At 37.0% G+C, this 18,821-nt stretch overlaps 1 protein-coding gene across 1 annotated transcript in view; it reads left to right on the top strand.

Annotated features, from left to right (window-relative positions):
- LOC130147211 (translation initiation factor IF-2-like) overlaps positions 1-18,821 on the top strand; it is an 82,735-nt gene that overhangs the window by 42,901 nt on the left and 21,013 nt on the right. Inside the window, exon 3 of the mRNA XM_056334035.1 lies at positions 6,046-6,172. Within this exon, the coding sequence (XP_056190010.1) occupies positions 6,046-6,172 (127 nt within the window). The remainder of the gene's footprint in view (positions 1-6,045; positions 6,173-18,821) is intronic.

Here is an 18,821-nt window from a genome sequence, read left to right on the forward strand (position 1 = left end):
CCTGTCTACTAATAATCATATCTTAAAGCAAATTTCTTTTAGTTATTATTGAGAACATGATTTTTTTACATTTGAAAACTAATTTACTTACTTTTTTAGTGAGCTTAAGTGACTGATTTCCATGATCTGTAGAAGAGCTGGTTTTGAACTTTTCTTCTTGTGGAATATTATTGTGAAATTTAATCATTTAAGATCCTTTTGTAAGTACTATGAAATAGAATCTAGTAAGAATGAATTGCTTTTTATTCATTTCTGTTTGCCGTATGATAGCACCAAAATGGAAGATAATTTTAATGTCATTAGAATTAATTAACATATATTTGGCAAATATAAATTATGGTCCAAGTCCTTGGTGAATTTCAAATTACATTCAAATTGCAATGCAATCAGTGGTATTTTACGGAGTACAATCTCCAAGACTTTTTCCATTTGTGTCAGTCCCTGAAGTATAATGTGAAAGAATCATTAGGTAAAGTCACACAGGAATTGTTTCGCTCTTTTCTGAAGCCAGGCATTCAGTGGCATCAAAACCAGATACAAAGCAGAGTAGATAGTGATCTGGAATTGTAATGATGCAAGGAAATGAAAAGGTCTGAGAATTAAATATTTCATATCTTCATTCTGGTTAAGTATAGCCAAGGCAGAGGGAAAGGAGAATCACAATATAATGCTGTGTATAAATGCTACAGCAGAAGTTGGATGATTGCCCTTTTCTTTTATGTATATTGACCCTTAAAGTAATTGGGATGGTGACTCTAAATTTTCACACTGGTGTCACTCACTCTTTGCCCTTCTGCCAGCTGTAAATGTCTCCAAATAACAAAAAAGGAGGCAGAACACATTTTTCCTATGGGGAAGTATTTTATTTATTTTCTTTAAACAATTAGGCAAAGGGTACAGTGTGCTGTAAATGACAGAAATGGAAATTCTCTGCATAGTGGCAGAAGTGAAGTAATGTCACTATGGAGGCTAGAAAAGAAAATCTCCGCCCCCTTCCCATGTGCAGAACAGTGATCATGGACAAAACCTCATTTCTTCCTTTGAGTTTACTTGTAGTGGTTGCATCAGGACCCTGCAATGCTTATAGAGTTCCCTTTATTATACCTTTTTACTCATTTGCCTAAAACCTTCACCCATCTCCCTGCTGTCTGTTATTATTTGTCCCTGTTAAGATGGACTGCTATCTCTACCAAATAGAATATTTCATAATGGATTTTTTTAAATTTACACTATTTTTCATTTTAATGTCATTTAAAGATGCTTAGATATGGCAGTAGTTATGTCCCTATAAAAGCCTGCTTGGGGCCAAGGAGTCACAGACTGTGTAAATAAATATAAAGAATACCTTCCATTGCCAAAGTGTTTATAGCCGTGGTGGGAATTCTGTGATTTAAATTTATTTATTTAATGTAAGCCTCTTTGTAAAATTGGTATCTCTGAGCTTATTATTATTCTGTTCTGATTTATCTGTGGCTTACAAAATGTACAGTTGTAAAAATATTCGTTCTTCCTGTGTTACAATAAAAGTGTATTTGCAGATAGGACTATTAGATACATGTAAATGTTGGAAAAGACAATGAGGAGAGAAAAGATCCAAAGTGGATTTGGACTACTAGCATATTTGAGACGCATAATTTCAAGACAGGGTTACATATGCAAAATTAGGAGTTTAAGATTTGCCTTTATACTTCAGTTTGAATTTAATTGCATAAATGATTCTTTCAATGAGCTTGTAATGTCTGTCATATATAACTTTTTCCTGTTCAGTTGATTGATTCACCCCCCACCCCCCTTTATATGATGAGCGTTACAGATCAGGTTTCCAAAAGCCTGGAAACTTCTCACATAATATGCCCAAATGTAATGAAAAAATTTCCAACTCTGTTATAACCAAAAGAGGAAAAAGCAAAAGTGAGCTATCAAAAATGCTCTGTGTGTGTGTGCACACACTCTGGTCATATTTTACATTAGAAAATTATAATTTCTGTGACGTGGGGCTAGCTATCTGAAAATTAATTGCTTGAACTGCATGTATTCATACAGTTCAACTCTACAGAAGGTGTAAACATTAGGTAGTGTAATCTGGGACTATTTAATGGATCTACATAGAAATTACAGAATGCAAAAATGTGCCATTCATAGTAGTATTAGTATAACAGTTGTGATTGAATGAGGTATTATAAAATCTTTTCAAAGCTGAAATGTGTATAGGGCGTGGAAAAAATCTGTATGGAAAAGAACTCCCTAGCAGTGACCATTTGTTTTGGAAATGAGCAGATATAGATCAAACAAACATTGAAAGATGATGTTCTTATTGAATATGAGGTTTATGAAATGATGATTAAAAAATAAAGCTCAAATAAACCCCAGTGAAAATAGTGATAGTTTTACATTTTATCAGCTGTCAGTAAAATAACATAATTATTTTTGTAGTTTACAGGAAATTTGATATAAAACAATGACAAAGGTAATGAGCACAACTAGAAAGAAACGCTTCTACTTATGCTTAGCCGAACCTTTTGCCAAGGAATGATAAAAATGGATCATATGGTGAAAAAGAGGTCATCACATCAAGGCTACCTAAAAAAAAAAAAAAGTTTGAGGAAGATCCCGTTTTCCTGGGTTTTGTATCTTCTAGTAACTGAAATTACTACACTGATTGGAAAATCATCTGTTTAGGGCCCTCTTTAAAACATTCATTTTAACTCATGATCTTCTATGTATTGGAACAATAAATGGAGATACTTCTGGCATTCTAATTTTAGTAGTCAGGTTTCTGTTTGCAAGTCAAATAACAGGATTCATATTCTTGGTTATAAGTTTTGGGTGCTGGATTGGTGTCATGATGCTTCCTTGTACAATCTGTTGCAGATTCTTGTGGTAAATGGCAGCAAATGACAGCTCTTCACTGCATATGCATTGCTTCTGAATGCTGTTTGTGGCACCTCTTTATTAGTGGAAGGCTCAGAATAAGTTGGGGGTGTGTGTGTGTGGGGGTGGGTTTGTTTGTTTGTTTGTTTTTCTTTTAAGAAATGTGGCAGGAAGAGGGAGAACATCTACATCAACTGTCTGTTGCATTCTATCAGAGCTGCACTTTTAGTCATAAGGGTTGAAACTGAGTCACCAGAACATGTGTCGTTCTGCTTTTGCAGAGGATACTTCTCTTTTTTTTTTTTTTTTTTTTTTTTTTTTTAAATACTGCTGCCTTGCAAGGCTTGATGGACCAAAGGCCTTAGGGTTGAAGTCTGAAGCATTTCAGCTTCAAACTTAGGAAGGAAGAAGAAAATGAACTTTGTCTTATTGATATTTATTTCACATCTATCTAATTGGAAAAAGCCAGAAAGAGTTCCAGTCTCTGAATATGAACTATATCTCATTCCTTAAATGTAAATTCATTTATTTTGAAATGTCAAGAATAGGCAATCCACCCTCTAGCAGAAACTAGTTTGTATGGTAAGGACTTGTCAGGATTTTACTATAATTCACTCTTGAGGCTGTAAAGGTTTGCGTCAAGCTGAAAGCTGAATGTGAAATATCAGGCTCATAATAAAGTTAATTTATCAAAGTTGGCTGAAATTGGCTTTATTTGAAACAGTTCAGAGGTTCAACCGAAAAGAACTTTGTTCCTTTTGACTGTTCTGCTCTGTGCATTACTCAGGTTAACTTGTTTGTATATAATAAGCTGTTTTGTGGTGCTTGTATGAAACTCTTGGGGTGTTTAAATTGTTGCCTTTTTTTTTTTTTTTTTTTTTTTTTTTGTGGGGGGATGGGGACGGGACTTTAACATATGGGTGAGATTTAACCCCTATTGCCTCATCTGAATATCTGTATATCAGAGTTCCTAATTGTGCCCATAGAGCTTGATCTAAAATGTCCTGAATTAGAGTAGATGTGTGTCATGGTTTAACCCTGGTGGGCAGCTCTGCCCCACGCAGCTGCTCACTCACTGCCCCAGGGAGGGACAGAAGCAGAAGGGCAACAGTTAGAGAACTCGTGGGTTGACATAAAGACGGTTTAGTAAGTGAAGCAAAAGCCACGCACACAAGCAAAGCAAAGCAAGGAATTCATTGCCCACTTCCTACTGGCAGTCAGGTGCTCAGCCCTCCCCAGGAAAGCCGGGCTCCATCATGCAGAATGGTTACTTGGGAAGAGAAATGCCATCACCCCAAATGTCTCCCCCTCCTCCACCTTACCCCAGCTGTTACTGCTAAGCACAACGATGTATGGTATGGAATACCCCTTTGGCTAGTTTGGGTCATCTGTCCTGGCCCTGTCCCCTCCCAACTTTTTGTGCACCCCCAGCCTAATTGCTGGTGGGATGGGTGAGAAACAGAGAAGGGCTCTATGCTGTGTGAGCACTGTTCAGCAATAGCTAAAACATCCCTGCGTTATCAAAGTTTTTTTTGTCTCAGATCCAAAACATAGTCCGATATGAGCTGCTGTGAAGAAAATTAACCCTATCCCAGCCAAAACCAGTACAGTCTGTTAGTTCAAAGAAGTCTAAAAGCCCAGGAAGATCAACTTCCACTTCCCTGTATTACTGAGAGAGATTTACTGCTGAGTGGAGGCACCTAACTCATATTGTCAATAAAATAAAATAAACAAAAGGATTTTTCATTCTGTTTTATAATAGGCTTCTTGCTCCAAGTCCCCAACTTGGGCAGTGGTGGCATACTGCTATACAGACCAGCATTGCTTTCTAATACTAGAGAGCTTTATATTTTCAGCTTTCCTCATGAAGAAAAAATGAAAATGATTTTGGAATGTGGGATTTCAAATAACATAGTCTTACTGTCATAAAGGTGCAAAGAACAATTGTCTGTTACTGGAGTTCTTTTACAGTAGTCAATATAAAACCATAATGTTGCAGCTTAAATGTGGAAACACTTTGTACAATAAGATCTAGATAACACTTAAACTTCTTTGCATGAAGTCTTGGCTACATAAAAGTTTTCTGACCCTTTTTTTTTCTTTTTTTTTTTTTTTTAACAGTACAAGCTAAAACAGGGTAGGAAGATCTCAAATGAAATTAGGTATAATTCTAGAATTTTCTTAATGTAGGCAAACATGGATACAACTAATGAAAAAGTGGTCCTTATTGCGGTCCACGTTCTTGTAATAAACTTGTTATGCTCTTCTGTGTCCTTTGGAAGACAGGAGAGGGTGTTTACACTAGCAATAAGGCTGAGGATTTCCCTGAACTCCAAAAAGGGACATAGAGAAACTAGAGCAGAAGAGAATGTGTAACGGTTATGACTTTCTGTTTAGCTGGCATATTACTTCTAGTTAAGGAAACTTGGAGGCGTGATTGTATAAATGCAGAATCATTCTGCCTGTCCTGTTCATTACTTGGTGCTGATGTGCTCAATATATTGGATGATGTTTATATCAATTGGTTGTCTGGACCAATTCATTTGTGAAAAAGTTGAACTTTTTTTATAAGCCTCTGTAAAAATTTAATTATTGGATAGTAATGGCTGACAGGTAACTGTATTTACTTTTTATTTATTTTTTTTTTTAATAGCTTCAGGGTGAAAATAAAAATCTCTTTCAATTTATTTGGAAAAGTACAGGCAGGACTAAGCCATGATTCAGTGGAATGTCCTCTTAAATTAGAACTTTGAGATGGATGGACGTTATGTGATCAGATAGCAAAACTGGAAAAAAAGAATGGAAGGAGAAAAGGTTCAAAACAGATGCCTGGCAGCAATTTTTCACAGAATCAAAAAATGCATGGAATGACCTTCCAGACGTGATTATACTATGGAGAGTTAAATACTGGGCTATTCAGGGAGATTAGAAGACATCCAGGGACATGTGAGGCATGGTACGCTTTGAAATGAGGGAGCCATTACAATATGCTTATCAGCATATGGTTTTGGATATACAGAGATATTAATGCTGAATTTAGTATTGGTTGTACATAGTATAGATCATCGCAACACAGTGTCCATTAGTATCCTCTCCTTAATGAATTATCGAGGGAACTCGTATAGGGAATTGGTTGAAATTCTGCCTTCTGACTTTTCATTTGCTTATTTATAGGTTTCTTCTGAATTTGCTGCACAGAAGTTACCTGCCCCCGTGGTATTGCTCTAGCACTGTGTGGAATCATGGCAGTTGTGAAGTCGCTTGCCAGCAGTGGAGAATGATTGTTTACTCTGGCAGAAAGGTATCCTTAGTTTCTACTACTTAAAAATTTTTAAACATGGAGGAATTCCATGTGGAATATTGGTTTGTCTCGTTCCTGTCAACGCTTTGATACTTCTTACAGAAAATGTAAAACTTCTTTTAAATCAATAGCAATTATCTTTGCTTAACTGAGACATGATTTACAGAGAGTCACAATCTGCATAAAGCAATTCTGTAAGTAAAGTAAGAAAGCAGACGTGATTCTTATGTGGAGAACAGTAAACTGCGGTTTGTCTAAATTAAATGTATGGAGTTTCAGGTTTATATTTTTGTTCCAGTTATAAATATGTGTGAGTAAAGAAAGCTGTCTCTAGGTGATAATAACTAACTGCTGTTGTGCACTTAGGTTGTCTTTCAAGGAAAGAAATGATTTTGAAACTCTATGGTTTGTCATAAGTGAATCTATATTTCAGTAAATTGGCTTTGACTAAAAAAGTAACTGCGGTAGCAGAAAAATGTTGTTTTCTTCTGCAGCTTATGTATATGTATAGTTTGAGCAGAATCCTACGGCGATGGAAGTTGGAAAGATTCTTTCATCTCCTGGTCAGGAATTATTCTTTTCTCTAAAATAGCATTATTTTTAGTCAATTTGTGATCTTTGGGGACAAAGCCAGGAGCTTTTGTGGAGCCACTATTTTGGTAGAGTCGGTAGTCTGACTAAGGTAACAGTTTTGTATGAATTATATTTCAGTGAGTGAAAACCTAATCAAGTCACTTTTACATACTCTGTTCTAATTGATTTGCTTTGCCACTGTAATTTACAGATCTGACATCACAATAACTCAGACACTTCATATTCATAATCAGAAGGCTACAATTTTTTTTTTTTCCAAATTATTTGGTTTAATATAACAATTACTGGACAAAATTCTATGGAAATTACAAGAACTATGGGACAAAAAGTCCCTCAGAAGGTAAGTATGGCTACATTATTGACAAACTACTAAAAAAAATTTAAGTCTTCTCAAACATCCTTAACACTGGTTTTATATAAATCAGGGGTCCTCAAACTACGGCCTGCGGGCCGGATACGGCCCCCCAGGGTCCTCAATCCGGCCCCCGGTATTTACAGACCCCCCCGCCGGGGGCTTGGGGGGGAAACCAAGCAGCCGCAGATGACTGCCTGCCACTGCATCCGTGCGCCGGCCCCCTGGTTAAAAGGTTTGAGGACCCCTGGTATAAACTATACGAAATATGCAGTGCATACAATGGTGTAGCTGTTACATTATTGACAGGTAGTTGTCCTAACAGACAAATGCCATTCCAAATTCATACCAGTAAATCCTGCAAAATATTGCAGACATCAAAATATTTGCTTATTGTCCTACATAAATCATATATCAGGCATGCTGTTATAGATGCTTTTAAACTTCAGTTTTCCTTTTTTTTTTTTTTTTTTTTTTTTTTTTTAATTTTGGAAATTAGAACTAAACCCAAAGTAAAATGTTGATAATGGTTACATGCGAGCAACTGAAGATTAAGTACAACCAGAACATTCAGGTATTATAATGAGAAGAGGGATGAGTGGTAGCCTTTTTGATCACTATATTGTATGAAAATAATTGGTTCATTAGCATAATTACATTCTTGTTCATGATATCAAGGTCAAACAAAATAATAGTAGCAGTAAAGGGATGTCATTTTACTGATTCTGACAGATATTAATTGAGGAATAATATTTTGGTGGTGCTCAAAAGACAGGTGAATATCAAACCCAGAAGACCTTCCCTGTATTTCATATTTTTCACTATTTGTGCTGGGAATTCCAAGTTCAGCCATGGACTAGGAAAGGGTGGAAGGTTTCATCTCCCTCTTTTCCATTTTACTTCTTAAAAAATGCTGTTTTCAAGATAATGTTACAGTGAAATGTATACATTTTTAGTTGTAGCTTAAAAGTTTAGCTTTTTTAACAGAGAAATGTGTTTTCTGTTAAACATTTACATTTTGAAATGTTGAACTCTGCATAATTTATTCTGTTTCTAACAATTTTTCCTTGGTCATTAATGAAAGTCATTAATGGTTTCAGCAAATGAGTTTTGGCTGTTTCTGTGTCTGACTCCTAAAATCTTTAATAATGAGGAGTTGTTTATTTTGTTCAGTGGTAAAATAGAAATGGTTTAAAAAACTTATGCCAGTGGAAAATGGAGATTATAAAATGAGTTTGACATGGGTTCTAAACCCAATAGAAGATTAACTGGACAGTGTCGGTGAATGTTCAAAGGCATTTTGCGTAGTCCATTGTAGAGGAATGAAGCTTGGTTAATTAACATTGATAATATACAGTTGCGGGCTGGCCTCGGATGGTGGGGGGTAGCAGCCAAGGAAGAGATGGGGAAGAAGCAGAGAGAAGGGAGAACACGCACCCTGGGTGAGGAGAAGGCAGCAGAGGGACTGACATGAAGAGTATGTTGGTATGAGATGGTAAAATACCTTGTTGTAGTGTGATAGTTTGGAGAGTGCTGCGACAGTCCGTACTACCAGCTCAACTTACTAATAGAGAAGACGTATGATTAAAAGAAATATGTTGACTAAACTGTTGCTTTACACAATCCCTGGCAAGGTAACAGCATATGAATTATAAAGCCAAAACTTTACCAGCTGAATAAACACGAGAATGTTTTGTTTTTTATGCAAAACTGTTGAGGTATTTAGGAAATATTTCTTCCTAAGTTCTCCAACAACTCATTTTGCTTTATCTAATTAAATCTTCTATCTGTTAAGTAAACATTCTTGGATATAGGTTTGAAATGACAGTAAGGTTAAAATTTGAGCATTCAGTGTGTGTTTTAAATTACAAAAGCTATGAATTTTTCCTGAGCATAATTGGCTGATCTTAGTTAGCTAAAGCTTCATAAAAATGTCATCTTGATGGGCATACAGAACTTGAAAACATCATCTGAACACTTGGCAAATGTAAATGTGAGTTTCAAAACATATCGGAAAGGAAACAGTTTCTGGTTAATGAGATAAAGTTCTAGATCATTCACCGACACATCTGCCCTCAGCTGATGTTTTGCAATGAAGGGAGTGCAGTGGGAGGGGGCTGGGGGCACCCAGCTGCCTCGGGTGTCCTGCGCTGCTCCCGGCTCCGGCCAGCGCGGTGGCTGCCTGCTGGCTGGCTTTTAGAAAACGGTTTTGGCTGTTTGGACTATGGCTGTAACAATGTGACTAAGTGCTGTAATCTGAGCCTTTAAAAGAGGGAGCAGTGTTTGCTGCAGGTGACTCTGAAAATGAGTTGGATGTATTTTACAGTGGTGGTAGCACGTATGTTTTTACTATGTTATGAAAGAGATAATTTTTCATTGTGCTGCAGAGCACAATGTCTTAAAACCAGTATGGATCATACTGTATGAAGCTGTTTGATCGTGGTTATGCTAAATATTTGGACTTTGACACTGTGAGGGCTTTTTTGTTTGTTTTTATCCTGTGGGTGGGTGGTGGCGTGTAAATGAGAGGAAAAATGTTGTTTTCTCAGACCACCCAAAGAAAAATGTAAAAATGACTGAAATAGCTGGATGTTTCTGTTAATATATGTGCTAGTGCTTGGTTAAAATTATGCCACTTTAACAGATTTAAGTTTTGAACTGTCAAAAAGAAAGTGTTTGGGTTCCAGCTGCTAGTTAAGCTCTATCACCTTTTCCCCAGTATTGGCTCTGCTGGCAGCATCTGTATTCTGGAGGGAGGGTTGACTTGGCAGTCTTGGATTAACTCTTGGACTTGATCTTAAAGGTCTTTTCCAACCTAAATGACTTTATGATTCTATGACCTAATCTGTCTTTTATCCTCTCTAGCTGCCCCTATAATGGAATGTACGTGTCTATACCTACCGCAGTGGTTGTGGCTCCGTCTCCCACTGCAGGAAGACAGCATTACTGAATCATATCTGCTACACCTAGCATTAGAACTTCAAGTTTGGAGTGGAAATGGGATTTCACCTAAAGTTTGCATGATTTCTAGGAAAGGAGAAGAAAGGGAATCTTGGGATTTTATTGTTGTATTGCTTTATTTTGCTTTTGCCTTTTTAATTTATTCTATTTTTATATTTTTATTAGTTTCTCTTATTTATTCTCTGTGAGCCTGTGGCAGCTGGTGTTGCCCTTGCACAGATTTGATTGGCATGACTTTTGGCAACAGGCTGCATCAATTCTCACTGCAAATATCTGTTTGCTACGTGCCCAGCAGCTAACCCTGCTCTCCAGCTTCTCAGTCAAGAAGAGTATCTCGTATTCACCTGTTAATCAGTGTAATCTGTTACTGGTCTTCTCCCATCAGTCCTGTGCCTTCACCCTGCTGACTTGTATTCCTGCTTTACCCCTGTCTATCGGGTGCCATGGGACCTGGGAGCCCTCCCAGCTTCCTATGCATCCCATTATTTTTTAGTAGCTGTAAGGAAGAATTATATAGTGATCCATCGACATGTCTGTGAGATGCATTTAATGGATGGCCAGGCTGTCAAATATTTGAAAGTGATGTAGGAGGAATGTTACTTAGCAGTTTGAATAAGTGTCTGAAAGCTGGGATTTGCAGTAGGTGTTGAGGTTCTGAACTTGCTCATGCGGCAGCTGCCTGCCTGCAAGAGCTCTGGAACCAGAAATTAAACTGTGGCATGGATATGCTTGTAAAAATGTCAATATTTGCCTGCTGAGTTGATGACAACTTTTAGTTTTGCTTGTAAAATGTTCCCTAATTAACCGCTATCATGTGCCTCTTCATGGGATTTAAATGTTTAATTTTTCAGAAAGAAAGGAAGAAATATTTCTCGGCGAACTGGGAGGAATTGGCAGCTGTGCCCAAACTCTTTGATATTGCTGAATCAGTTATTGAACTGAAATAGAGTGTCAGATTAAGGTTTATAAGAGTTGCATGATAATTTCTTTTCCTTCTTATTGGTGTGACGTGTGTGTGATGTGTAAGTGATGTGCAGCTCCGCTGCATCTTTACTCTGTGTTTTATGTGAGTGTGTATAAATATGCTGTTTGAGCTAAATCACATCCTTTGTCCTCACAATCCTTTGTGAGCAATGCAATTAAATGGCTCGTGAAAAGTGGTATACTAGCAAAATTTCGTTTAGGACAGTGTTTTAAACATTTTAAATAGTATATCTTAGGCCTATACTGTGGCAACATAGAAAGTTTATGTGGAAAACCATTATTATTAAAAGTATACAGCTACTGTAATATGTGGGCTAATTGTATGCTACTCTTACCCCCCTTAAGAACTTTTTGCGTATATACACACCTACTTTGGGTAAGAGGGTAACTTTTAGGATGTTAAGTACTGTCAAATATGAGTTAGTAGCTGAATTATGGCACCAAAATTGGTACAGACCATTAGTTCATGCTGTGATAGGCTTCTGATGCTTCTAAAATAGTGTTTTTTTCTATTTTTTTGATAGGTGCCTTATCTTTGCTCTAAAGTGAAAAATAGAGATGGTTGGAAAAGATCTCAGTTGGAATCATTTTCATTAAAAGGAGGAAAGTCTTAATGGGGATGGCAGAACTCCTGGTATAGAGTTGTTCCTGCCAGATACAAGAAAGTAGTATAGTGAGAATTTCGTAGATAATACATTTAGATGAATAGGACCTTTTTATAACAGCTACAAAAACAGGACTTTGGAAATCAGGGAATGGGCAAAATCAAACCTGGTACTTTGCTTCCTTCATCTGTATAAGTAAGATCTCAGCCTTCTAATGCATGATAGCCTGTCCGATAGGGAAAGGAGCTTCCACGCGCCTGGTGCTACTTGACGCAGCAACCAGCAAGGCTGCCTTTTCAGTAGCAATGCCTCTTAATGAGTAAATTGGTGCTTCTCATTATTCTGTTTCTTACTCTTCATTGCATGCATACTATTTTGAGAACATGCTGATGTAATAGTAATAATTATTTTTCCAGTCTGTGATGGATGTATTGTAAACTATCTGGCCTGGCTGAAAAATAGTGTTGAAACTCGGAAGTTGTTTCCAAGAATGTGTAATGTCTTGTACACTTTTTGACTTATTAATTAAGATCTTAATCTTTCTTTTCTTGGAAATGTGTCTGGATTAGTTAATGATGTAAACACAGTAAAAGAATTTTGTAGCTCATTTTCTATGTAAAAAGTTTAGGCCAAGAATGATTTTTGATTCATTACATTTGGACCACTTTCTATGTTATGAATAACATTTTTGGATACAAAGTGACTCCTCAGAAATACTGTAAAATGAGAAAAGCTTAAGGGCAAGTTGTGCCATTAGTGAGTGATGATACTTTTATCTGGCAGTTGGGTCAGCTTGAATAATACGAGGTTTATGTGATTTATTACCTTGCAATGCTGAAATAGTCTACCAATACAAACGTTTCCATTAAAAAAGAAAGGGAACTTACTAAATGGGAAAGATAATGTTTTATTAATTTTTTTCTTGGTTTTCTATTCTTGTGCCCTGCAGCTCTAGTGCAGCTTCTCTTAAGTGCGAATGCAAGTACCAGCTTGCTTAATGGCGTAATTAGAGACAGTGGAAGAAAGTTATGCAATGGATACTTACTAAGTGTAAAACATATTCAAGCCATACCAAATGATATATTAAACTGTGGAATTGTCTCCTGAGGATGGGAAACCATTGCTTACCACTTCTTGAATAAATCTTTTCTAAAATTGGATGTGAGAAAAAAACAACTACAAACCCTTTCTTAGTTCTGCAGATTCTGATTTTTTTTTTTGTTTGTTTTACTTGAGTAGGATAACTTAATATTTTCCCGTTATTAATCCAGATTCCCTATGTAGTTAAAAATCAGTGTCTTGAAATCCGGGCTGTCAGCTGCATTATCAGGAAGACCATTATGGAAAAACAGTTTTCAGGAAAATTGCTTTGTCTTCAGATTATGTCCAGCATTGCTCTGTACAGCTTTGTGTAGAGCATCCTGAATGTAATTGAGGACAGAATCCAAGGATGTAGTTCATTGTGCAGTTTAACAGGGGAAACAAAACCTGCATGTTTAACATGTTCAGAAATCCTTGATTAGCTAATTGAAGACTTTTGTTTTCAAAATTATAGACTTTTGAAACTAGACTTTATTTGTCTTTTTAAAACTAGTATGCAACATTCTGGAACAGCTTCCAATACACTAGGCTTTTCAAATTTTTCCAGTGGTGTAGTATTCGGGCAATTCATTAGAATTGTTTTTATATAGTAACAAAGTGTAAAATTTAAGTGTAATTAGCAGTATAAGCATAGTTATTAGCTGACTTATAAATATATAGAATTCAATGCATGTTTGAAAAGAGATTTGTTTTAAAGAAAGGAGCATAAGCTGGCTTTGCTATTAGAAGAAATGTATATGGGACTACAACCTCATGCATGTTTTAAATGAATTTAAAGTTTGGAGAAAATGTAGTTTAAATGTTGTTTAAACAAAGTTTACAAAATTTTTTGGGTGATCAAGTATTGGGTTATGGTACTGGAAGATTTGGAAGGCATGCTCTGATGGCATATGACACTTTGTCTTTTTGCAGCTCATACCAGATCGTGTTAGGTAGGGTCCAGTTTGTTCCAGTCCTGAACTACCAATGCCAGTATCACTCAGTCCTTCTCCTCCTTCCTGTCCCCAAACCTGTCTCTTTTCTAAAATCTTCTCTTCTGATTCCTTAGCTAACATTCTAGTCTAAAAAAATTATTTCCATGCCCTGCCATCCATCATGTGCCCTTATAGAGATGGTGTTGGGAACACAGGGAGGCTGCTCTGCATCTACCTTGCAGTGCGAAAAGTAATTGCCAGCAAAGTCTGTGCTTGGGCTGTTGTAGTGATACTTCTTCTGCTGGAAGGATCGCACCTGCATAATTGGGTCTCACACACAAGCTGGGCTGTAATTGATGTAATGAAATCAGTGCTCTCCATTTACTGTCTCTTCTGGGAATTGCATGACTTGAGATTCTTAAACCTTTATTATAATTCCAAGTGTTCTTTTCTTGTTCTGAGTAGGTCAAGAGGTATATCTCCGATGCCAGACAATCTCTATTTGCTAAACTTTGAACTCTTCTAGCTTGAAAGAATATCATGATAGTCCTTCTTAGGGCATTCATTGTCAGTTATTTATTTTTAAAATTGTGGGTGTTGTGTTCTTTGGGATGTGTTTGTTTGAACTAACTTCTTGTTATTCAGCACTCCTTAAAAAGAATCCATGCAAAACAAGCACAAAATCATTACCTCAAGCATAATCCTGAGGAATATGTTTGGCTGTAGAATAACTAGACTGAATTAGCAATAATCAACTAAAATGCGGTCTTTCAATGGAAATTGTTAATATCGAGCCCAGGCATTACTCCAATAAACTAGATGTTTAAGGCTAACATTTTAATTGCAAAGCCTTCTGTATATATTACAGAAACATTCCAAAAGTAATCCTTTTATTTTTATGGAATCTCTAATAACTTTAGTTACTCTAGGAAAAATAGGCCTTTGGTTATCTTTTACTTTTGGAGGTTGGGGTGAGAGAGTGCAAACACTTGTTAGTTTTTTCAGTATCGATGCACTTCTTGCTCTTTCATGTGTATTTCTTCTCTGTCTCATGAGAAACTGTGGGTTTTGTGTGCTCTGCGTCACGAACACAGAAAGAAAGTCTTTGTTTCTTAAAAAAAAAAAAGTAGTCTTCACCAATCTTCTTTTGGAAGTATTTCTTGCTTATCTAAGCTTATTTATCGAACTGATTCCTCCGTTACAACATAATTGCTAGTTAAGGTGTGAAATGAGTCTTAAATGATGTGGTTCACTGTTCTGACTTGACAGTTTTGCTAGATTTACTTGTTTGTTTGTTTTCTTCCGCTTTTCCCTGGAGTTTGGCTCAGGTGTTCTTCATGAGTGGAACTAAACTTGTTTTGAAAATCTGTTACAAGAATATTATTTCTGATGTACAAAATCTCATTTCATAAAAGACTGAAAGATACCTCCATTCCAACAGTAGTGATTCACAAAGACGTGTTACTGCTAATCCAGAGTTATGAACTGCGTCTACATCTCCTCTGGTGTTATTTCAGCTGGACATACTTCTTAAAACTTTGTTATACTGTGATTATTGCATGCACATCCAAAATCCAGTTGGTACATATACTTTGGCTTAAGGTATAGATATTTAATGAGTACCTAATTGTGACCATTTTTAGTCATGTGTAGTATTAGATACTGTAGTTGAAATGTTCCAACAGTGGAAATTTTTTTCTCATGTCCTTTTTTATCATTATTTTTTTGCCTTTACAGAGCTGAGTAGCTCATGGACAGCATGGAGCCAGGGGTTACCATGTACCTGGAGGTAGTGCTTGCCCTGGGCTGCAGCAAGGGGCACAGCTCCCCCGCAGCACACGGGCGCTGCTCGTGCTACCACCATGTTCTGAGCATTGGGGGGGCCCAGAAGCACCTGCCTCTGCACTGCCTGGCTTTTTGTCGTACAAACTTCCTAAGACCCTTGTGAATCATACTCTTAAAAAATAACATGAAAATATTGTCAGCTTGGGTCTATCATATTGAAGGTTTAAAGGTCTGAGGTTTTTTAGTTCTTTTTGTGTTTCTACCTCGTCTCTGAAATCTGCGTGCTTCTTCACAGGATTGACTGCTAACACTCCAAAACATCAAGCAACTTCAACTCTGTCAGTCTTTGAACTAACTCAGAATATGATGGCTCCCCCCAGCCCCCCGCCCCAAACTGAAGTATCTTCAATCTTTTTAATGTGTCCCTTCACCATAGCAGCTGAACACATATGAAAAAGCCGAGAGTTGTACGGGATAACAGTTGAATGCTTATAGTAATAATAATGAAACAAATATATTTATGCTCAATTGAAGTATTGCTGCATTGCTCCATTGAAGTATATTGGCTGACGCTTCCTGTGTACCTCATCTTTATATATGTTGTGTATGCCCTCTAAAGTACTTTAAGGTTATCTGATAGAGATGAGTGTAGCAAACAGCCAGGCTTTGATAAGACATGTGAGGAAGTCCCTGGTGAAATTCTAAACAGAAGTTTAGCAACCCACATTAGCAATACAAATGTGAAGAAAAATGCATCAGCTGAATTAAAAAATTAGTAATGGTCACACTGCAAAAAGAAATATTGGGGATCATTATTGAATGGTCTCATTTCTGTTGAAGCACTACTCGTTTGGGAAACACTGATACTTTGTATTTTACAATGTAGCCTGACTTTAGGTTTTGAAATCGGTGTCTGTGAAACTTGCAGTTGATAACTTTTTTTTTTTTTTTTAGTGTGTCATCTGGGAATAATCTGGACTGGTTGGTGATATGGATTTAATCAGACAAAGTACGATTTGGTCTAACCAAAGTCAAAATGATGCATCTAGGAACAAGAAGGGCACACCATGTTTTCAGAAAGCTCCTGGATCCTTGACTGGGGAAAGCACTGACTCTAGAGAGGACTTAGGGAGTCAGAGCAGAAAAAGTAATGCTTCATGAGGCTCCATTTTGACAGATATCTGTTCAGTCTCTGGCTGTGAAATAGTGCAAGAGAGACTAAAAGTTGGCATTTAGTAGAAAGGCTAAAAGACTTATTCTTTGGTCTGCAAAATCAATACTGGAAAAATTCTTAGTGATTGATGTTGATAGTTTAAAAGCGTGCAAAAGAGCAGGAGACAATGTAGAAAAATGCTGCATAAATATTGCTCAAGGAAACTTTGCAAAACCCGCCTGTTTATTTCATTGACAACAGTCTTAAGTATTACTAGGAATAAGATGCATAAACCCTTCAGAGAGGGAATAAATATTGGGTGCTAAAAATATTCTGTTAAAGTAAATGTGTTTCTGAAAAGCACACATTAGAAAATCAATCATGTTTAGTGATTTGGAAATATTTGGGGGAGTTTAAGGTTTGGTAATAACCCAGCAAAGTCTTCTGGCCCAGTGGTCCCTAGGAGCTTTAGGGAAACATATTTTGAGTACAGGCAGAGATACTGTGTGGGAAGTGCAAGTATCCCATTACAGTCCATCTATGTTGTGGTGGGCACAGATAAGCAAGTCTGAGATTCCATAATGCTGGCATCTCTTCACTTTGAGATGTTTGGTTTTTTATTCATTTAATTATTATTTCAAAATTATTATTGTCTTTGAAATAGTTTTTGGAGTTGTTTTGGTGGGAGGGTGTTGTAGCCAGGTTTTCATGGTCAAGTTCCTCACTAACAGATGTCTTGTGCTATCCACTTATGCTATGGTCATCAGGGAGGACTTAAGGTATGGTGATAGAGACTTCAATTAAGTATAGTGAAAATTACTGCCTTGCCGGATGCTGATACACACCTGTGTAACTGAATCCTCAGCTCTCAGACCTGTGTTCCAGCCTGGCTTTGGAACATGTTTGCTTGGTTGTGGCAGCTGTGTTGGGCTGCCGCATCAGAGCACCCTGGCCTTTGGGGACAGGGGAGTCTGCCCTATTGTCAGTTTATGTTTCAGCCCGTAACTGAAGATAGCTGCACTACTGCTGGTAGAGGGCTAGATAGCAAATGGGCTTTCTCATAAGCATGTTATTGTTATTAGCAAGTTGTAGAGGCTATTCTCTCCTTTGCCCGCCCAGATCTCAAAATTTGTGTGTCATACTGGAAGCATAGAAAAGGATCAAGATGGCTGGTGTTGGAAACTATGATATGTTAATAGTCCAAGTTTTAGTAAATATTTCCCAGTCCAAAAAAGTCATTCACTGGAAAGAAAGCTTGTGAGAGGCCTAAGAATAGGGAGTTGACTGGTTTATGAATGAAAGTGTTAAAGAACTTCAATTGTTATAAAATTTTCTTTTTTAATTATTGTTGCGGAAGGAAGGATCATACTCCAAATCTGGAAGCCAGAGGACATGGGCTTAATCTAATTTAGGTGTCTGTAGCTGAGTAGGCAACATAGTACCTCTTCTGTATTCAAAGAGCATTTTGGTATTTTAGGGCAGGATTCATCTGACTGGTTTTAAAGATATACTTCCAGGCAAGATACAATTTATGTTATTGACGAGATCTTTATTGACTATAATGAAGCATAGCTGAAATGTAGATAACAACAATGGACACTGATGAATCCTATTCAAGATGTGTATTGGGGAACACCCACAGGCAGTGCAATATTGCACATTTACATCAAAATGCATGTACTTTCTGAAACAGTTGTGAGAAAATTATATCCATTCTTCCCAGCATAGTAATATGAAAGTTCAAGCACTTGATTAATGGAGGAAAAAATCAAATGTATTGTATGGTTGACTGATTTATGCTGAAAAGTGCTGTTTATCTTTGAACTCTCAGACTGCAGGTCACACTGGATTGTTTAACTTTTCCTCTGTTTCAGAACATTCTGTGCAAATGTGATCAAGAAAGATTTCTTTCAGATAAAAGCTGAGCAGATTTCTCCAGCTGTTGCCTATCCTGGATACAATTACAGGCTTGGGACGCGATCCCAGCCCCATAAATTGCACTAAGCTTTTAAAGGGTATTTTGGAGTGAGAGGAGGAAAGTTCTTTTGAGTGGTTCTGACCCATTTTCCTCAGTTTTCTTCCGTTAAGAATGCTAAGTACTTAAGTTTACTTTTTATATTCATTCATGTACCTTTCTATACAGATGTTAAGGCTCATTTATGTACTTCAGAGAAATAATTTTACAGGAAGTATGAATATT

The sequence above is a fragment of the Falco biarmicus genome, chromosome 4 (genome assembly GCF_023638135.1).
Source record: "Falco biarmicus isolate bFalBia1 chromosome 4, bFalBia1.pri, whole genome shotgun sequence".
In the NCBI taxonomy this organism is placed as follows: domain Eukaryota; kingdom Metazoa; phylum Chordata; class Aves; order Falconiformes; family Falconidae; genus Falco; species Falco biarmicus.